The sequence below is a fragment of the Nipponia nippon genome, unplaced genomic scaffold (genome assembly GCF_047370975.1).
Source record: "Nipponia nippon isolate SJK-2023a ecotype South Korea unplaced genomic scaffold, ASM4737097v1 scaffold_56, whole genome shotgun sequence".
Taxonomy (NCBI): domain Eukaryota; kingdom Metazoa; phylum Chordata; class Aves; order Pelecaniformes; family Threskiornithidae; genus Nipponia; species Nipponia nippon.
In genome coordinates this window covers 447,992-454,616 of record NW_028262376.1, presented here as the reverse complement: position 1 = coordinate 454,616, position 6,625 = coordinate 447,992, and the positions used below count along the sequence as shown (strand labels likewise).

The following is a 6,625-nucleotide window of genomic DNA, read 5'->3' as shown; positions in this document are numbered from 1 at the left end:
AGAAGATGTCCCCAGATGCTGCCCTGTCTCTCAGCATTGCTCCACGAGGGCTTGCAGCTGGCTCCACGTACCTTGGAGCACCTCTGGAACTTCAGGGGTCACCAGGTCTTTGCATCTGAACGCCTCAGTCCTGGCCTCCATCTCCATTCATGAGCAGGGGAGCTGAGCCAAGGAGCTCACATGCAGGTGCCTATTGTGTGCGCACCTGAACTGAGGCAAGAGGAATCCCACCTCCTGTGGGTTTCTGCTGTGCATGGGGGAAACTGAGGAGAAATTGCAACTCTTTTACTCTTCACAGTAAATAAACCAGGCAGTATCGGAAGTCAACATACCATGGCTTACAGACAGCATCAGTATCACTTTTCCAGCCTCATCAGGTTTGATCTGAGGTTCCCATCAGAGCCTGCACACACAGAGAGGCCCCTGGGCAGTGCCCTGCTGCTGGGAGGTGTCTGCAGAGCAGAGCTGAGCACACAGCGGGTGGGATGGGCTCTGTGAGCACTGGCAGGGAGGAGGCTTGGGGCCAGAGAAACAGCTCCTGGCAGGGACAGCTCCAGGCAGCAGACACAGGGGTAAGGGGTGGGGGGAAACTGCAAACAAGCAGTGGGGGAAGGTGCTCTCCGGCAGCTCTCTTGTCTTTCACTGTAGATGTCTTCTGGGCATTGTCTGCTGGGCAGTGCTCGGGCTCTCTCTTTAGAACATGTCATCTTCGGGACCCCTGACTCTCTGCTTTGCCTGTCCTGCTGGGCTTGTGAGCTGCCCCCAGAAAGGCACAGCTCTCCTGTAGGATCCTAGGGAGTGCTGAGCCTTTCCTTGGGGCTTGGCGCTCTCCTCTCAGGGTCCTTTGCTCCTCTCTGTGAGGGGTCCTGTCCTGCAACTCCATCTCTGGGCTGGGACAGGGATTACAGATCTGCCCATTGAACCAGTGCTCCCCTGCTGCCATCCAAGTTCAGTTGTTTGGGGTTTTTAAAGACAAATTTGTGTGTGAAGTCATCTTCAAGGCAGCACAAGCGAAAGGGCAGCACAGATGGGAAAAAAGACTGGTGGGCAGAGAGAGCTCAGAGCTCAGAGAGATTTGGCTGGCACTCAGGAATAAAAGGAGAGTTATGATCTGTGGAAGAAGGGGCAGGCAACTCAGGAGGACTACAAGGATGTTGTGAGGTTACACAGGGAGAAAATTAGAAGGGCCAAAGTCCAACTAGAACTTAATCTGGCTACTGCCGTAAAAGGCAGTAAAAAAATGTTCCTATAAATACATTAGCAACAAAAAAGGGGCTAAGGAGAATCTCCATCCTTAATTGGATAGTGACAAAGGATGAGGAAAAGACTGAGGTACTCAATGCCTTCTTTACCTCAGTCTTTAATAGTCAGACCAGTTGTTCTCGGGGTACCCAGCCCCGTGAGCTGGAAGACAGGGATGGGGCGCAGAATGAAGCCTCCATAATGGAAGGGGAAATTGTCAGCAGCCTGCTACACCATGTAGACACACACAAAGTCTATGGGGCCAGATGGGATCCACGCAAGGGTACGGAGGGAGCTGGCAGAAGTGCTCACAAAGCCACTTCCAATCATTTATGAGCAGTCCTGGCTAAGTGGGGAGGTGCCAGTCGACTGGAGGTTAGCAAATATGATGCCCATCTTCAAGAAGGGCCAGAAGGAGGATGTGGGGAACTACAGGCCTGTCAGTCTGACAGCGGGGCCAGGGAAGGTTATGGACCAGATCATCCTGAGTGCCATCATGCGGCACGTATAGGACAACCAGGGGATCGGGCCCAGTCAGCATGGGTTTATGAAAGGCAGGTCCTGCTTGACCAACCTGATCTCCTTCTATGACAAGATGACCTGCTTAGTGGATGAGGGAAAGGCTGTGGATGTTGTCTACTTGGACTTCAGTAAAGCCTTTGACACTTTTTCCCACAGCATTCTCCTGGAGGAACTGGCGGCTCATGGCTTGGGCCCAAGTACTCTTTGCTGTGTAAAAAACTGGCTGGATGATGAGGTCCAAGAGCGGTGGTGAATGGAGTTCAATCCAGTTGGTGGCCGGTCACAAGCGGTGTTCCCCAGGGCTCAGTATTGGGCCTACTTCTGCTTAGTATCTTTATCAATAATCTGGATGAGGGGATCGAGTGCACCCTCAGTAAGTTTGCAGATGACACCAAGTTGGGCAGGAGTGTCAATCTGCTAGAGGGCAGGAAGGCCCTACAGAGGGATCTGGACAGGCTGGGTCGATGGGCCGAGGCCAACTGTAGGAGGTTCAACAAGGCTCAGTCCGGGTCCTGCACTTGGGTCACAACAACCCCATGCAACGCTACAGGCTGGGGGAAGAGTGGCTGGAGAGCTGTCTGGCAGAAAAGGACCTGGGGGTGTTGGCTGACAGCCGGCTGAATATGAGCTGGCAGTGTGCCCAGGTGGCCAAGAGGGCCAATGGCATCTTGGCTTGTATCAGCAATAGTGTGGCCAGCAGGACTAGGGAAATGATGGTGCCCCTGTACTGGGCACTGGTGAGGCCGCACCTCAAATCCTGTGTTCAGTGTTGGGTCCCTCACTCCAAGAAGGACATCGAGGTGCTGGAGTGTGGCCCGAGAAGGGCAACAAAGCTGGTGAAGGGTCTGGAGCACAAGGCTGGTCAGGAGCGGCTGAGGGAGCTTGGGTTGTTTAGCCTGGAGAAAAGGAGGCTGAGGGGAGACCTTATTGCCCTCTACAACTGCCTGAAAGGAGGCTGTAGTGAGGTGGGAGTTGGTCTCTTCTCCCAAGTAACAAGCGATAGGACAAGAGGAAATGGTTTAGATTGTCTATTAGGAAAGATTTCTTCACCAAAAGTTGTCAAGCAGTGGAACAGGCTGCCCAGGGAAGTGGTTGAGTCCCCATCCCTGGAAGTATTTAAACGACACGTGGACGTGGTGCTTAGGAACATGGTTTAGTGGTGGACTTGGCAGTGCTACATTAACGGTTGGACTCGATGATCTTAAAGATCTTTTGCACCTTAAATGATTCTGTGATTCCATGATTCTGTAACACTGCAGCTCTCCTGACTCTGCACTAAGCTACAAATATCTGAGCCCTTTTGCATGTCCTGTCTCAAGACTCTTACATTTTCAGTCATAAAACTGAGGATTTCTATCCCTAAATAGGATACCCACTGGTTGTGATGGTGGAAAATAAAAACCACAAACAAAATTATTATAAAGACTTGCTCAGCCTCTTTTCTGCAGCCCACACTCTTCAGAGTGATGAGTGCAGATATTGAACTTTTCTGTTAAAGGCGGATTACGTCTGACATCCCTTGAGAGCAATGGAGCTGTCACAAACCAGCTCCCATGTAGCCACTGCAGCAGAGCACAGCTGACTCCTCAGCAGCACATGAGCAGAGGTCCTGCTCGGTACACCACACTCAGCCAGCGCAGACCAGAGAAAGGAAACGCACTTCACTTGGAGGGTATTGCGATGAAAAATGGAGTGGTTTTGCTCAGAGGAGTCTGTCTTGATTTTAACCTGTCCTTTCATTTTTGGAGTAGTGCCCCCATGTCAAGAAACAGCAAATGTCCAACAGCAGCTCTGTCACCCAGTTCCTCCTCCTGGCATTCGCAGACACACGGGAGCTGCAGCTCTTGCAGTTCTGGCTCTTCCTGGGCATCTACCTGGCTGCCCTCCTCAGCAACGGCCTCATCATCACTGCTGTAGCCTGTGACCACCACCTCCACACCCCCATGTACTTCTTCCTCCTCAACCTCTCCCTCCTTGACATGGGCTGCATCTCCACCACTGTCCCCAAAGCCATGGCCAATTCCCTCTGGGACACCAGGGACATCTCGTACTTGGGATGTGCTGCCCAGCTCTTTCTGCTTTTCTTCTTCCTTGGAGCAGAGTGTGCCCTTCTCACTGTCATGGCCTATGACCGTTTTGCTGCCATCTGCAAACCCCTGCACTACGGGACCCTCCTGGGCAGCAGAGCTTGTGTCCACATGGCAGCAGCTGCCTGGGGCAGTGCTTTTCTCAATGCTCTCCTTCACACTGTCAATACATTTTCACTCCCCCTCTGCCAAGGCAATGCTGTGGACCAGTTTTTCTGTGAACCTCCACAGATCCTCAAGCTCTCCTGCTCAGACGCCTACCTCAGGGAAGCCGGGCTCCTTATTTTAAGTTCTTTGTTAGCATTTGGGTGTTTTGTGTTCATTGTGCTGTCCTATGTGCAGATCTTCAGGGCCGTACTAAGGATCCCCTCTGAGCAGGGACGCCACAAAGCCTTTTCCACGTGCCTCCCTCACCTGGCCGTGGTCTCTCTGTATGTCACTTCTGGCACGTTTGCCTACCTGAAGCCCCCCTCCATCTCCTCCCCATCGCTGGATTTGGTGGTGGCAGTTCTGTACGCGGTGGTGCCTCCAGCAGTGAACCCCCTCGTCTACAGCATGAGGAACAAGGAAATGAAGGATGCAGTGTGGAAAGTATTTGATTACAAGCTACTTCATATTAAGAAGGTGCCCATTGTCCCACTCAGGCTCCCACAGTATCACAGGAATAGCCTGGACTAACTTTTCTTCATACGTGTCTTTATTTTTCCTTTGTGGGATATTTGGGGTGTTGTTTTTTTGTTCATACCTGTGATAATATTATTCTTGGCCTCCTACCTGCCTTTTCTTGACCCAAAATCCTCATGTACATATGGATCCAAGCTCCCCATTTAGATGAATTCAATAAAGAAACAAGTAGAAAATCATTTGTCTCAGCTCCCATCTCTTCACATCTCCTCTGGAGCTGGGGGAACAGCCCCAACCGGCAGGAGGGCTTCAGGAGGCAAATGCCCAGCTACCTCACGGAGGAGCAGCCCTGGTGGGCACTATCCCTCTGCCGCCTGCGCGTTGGGGCTGCTGCTTTCCTGGAGCCATGGCCAAGGACAGCAGCAGGACATTGCCTTTTCAGTGCTGGTCTCTCCTCAATTCCACACTGTTCTGCTGTGCCCTTTTATTTCTGCTGCCCCTAAGGTCTCGTGCAACTTGTGACAGTCCTGTTATCTGTACGGTGGCATCCCTGTGGCTGAGGGCAGGAGCAGGCCACGTGAACCACTCTATCAGAGCTGGTCTCCATGCAAGCACCCTCATAACCAAAGGGGCTCCTCAGGACAGGGCCAGAAGGCTGGGCGCCTCTTCCAAAGCTGCTGTCAGGAATACACCCAATAGGGTTCTCCCTTCAAAAGGACTTTTGCTCTTCTGGGCTTCTGATGGATTCAGGGTGACAATCTGGGAGTCCCACGGTGATGTGTTAGGGACCAAGGCATGGATGAAGACCTCCCTTCTTGGTTGCATATGTCCCCTGAAAGAGCAACCGGTCTTTGACATATCTGCCTGGTGCTGTCCCACCTGCAGTGGGGCTGATGGCAGATGCCATTCTGAAGAGGAACTGAGAGCTGCCAGGAGAGCTCAGGGGATCTCCAGGGACAGTGTGTGAGTCTGGGTGGGCAGTGAGTGGCATCTCATAAAATGAGTGACCATCCAAGGAAGAGTGTCCCAGAGGAAAAGGTGAATGTGAAGAGCCCACAGGCTAACGAGGGCCCTGCAATGCCAGGAGAGGCTGTGAGGAGACAGCAGGCAAAGGGCCATAAGACTGGAGAGTGTTTCAGGGCAACCTCTTGGAAACCCCATGGACTGGATCCAGTGCAGCCATCCCCTGCCCTGTGTGCTATTAGAGACACCCCGTGGTCCTGCCCAGCCCTGTCCTTGGCTCCTGAGCAATCAGGGATGATGGAAAAGGGCTCAGCAGCTGTGATCCTGCTCCAGCTGGGTCTGCTTCTGACCCTGACCAGCATGGCCAGTGCAGGGTCACCCCATGGCCCCAGGGCACCACAGCCCCCTCCCACTGCAGAACAGCAATGCCAGCGTGGGGCCTTGCAGGAACCAGGAATGTCTGGCGAGGCTGGCACAGACATGGTGACGTGGGGAAAGCCTCTCTGGAGAGCAGGGATGACTGGAGAAGAGCAAGGGAGAAGAGCAAGGGAGCATTTCTGTGGCTGCAGGGAGGAATCCATGAGAAAGAGAAACCTCTTTCTGCAAGCACCCACTCGAGGCAGGCTGCTCTGTCCCCTGGCCAGGACTCCTGTGCTGGTGTGGGGAGAGGGGCTGACAATGATGGAACAGAGTCAGTCTGTGGTGGGCGTCTCCTGGACCAGAGACCATGCTTCCTGCAGTTTCCCTAACCTCCATTTGCTCATGCCATGGTGAGCCTGCAGCCCTGGGGCTGATGGGGAGGCTGAGACAGGAGCTGCTGTGCCCTTCAGAGGGGCTGGGGCTGTGGGGTGAGTGCCCAGAGCTCTGCAGCAGCCTGTGGCAGTGTCGTGGTTTAACCCCAGCCAGCAACTAAGCACCACGCAGCCGCTCACTCACTCCGCCCTGGTGGGATGGGGGAGAGAATCAGAAGAGTAAAAGTGAGAAAACTTGTGGCTTGAGAAAAAGACAGTTTAATAGGTGAAGCCAAAGCCGCGCACACAAGCAAAGCAAAGCAAGGAATTCATTCACTACCTCCCATCGTCAGGCAGGTGTTCAGCCATCCCCAGGAAACCAGGGCTCCATCATGCATAACGGTTACCTGGGAAACCAAAACAATCCAGTCAAGGGGTTGAGCGCATCTGTCACAC

The 6,625-nt window shown here is 53.2% G+C and overlaps 1 protein-coding gene across 1 annotated transcript; it reads left to right on the top strand.

The window, feature by feature from the left end:
* Positions 1-3,539: 3,539 nt before the first annotated feature.
* On the top strand, positions 3,540-4,529 carry LOC148051727 (olfactory receptor 14A16-like). Its single transcript, XM_087735412.1, has one exon. It carries the CDS (start codon positions 3,540-3,542, stop codon positions 4,527-4,529), a length of 990 nt encoding a protein of 329 aa, XP_087591538.1.
* Positions 4,530-6,625: the final 2,096 nt, after the last annotated feature.

Excerpts from the sequence above, each read along its gene's own strand:
- LOC148051727 (XM_087735412.1), top strand. The coding sequence starts at position 3,540 with ATGTCCAACAGCAGCTCTGTCACCCAGTTCCTCCTCCTGGCATTCGCA.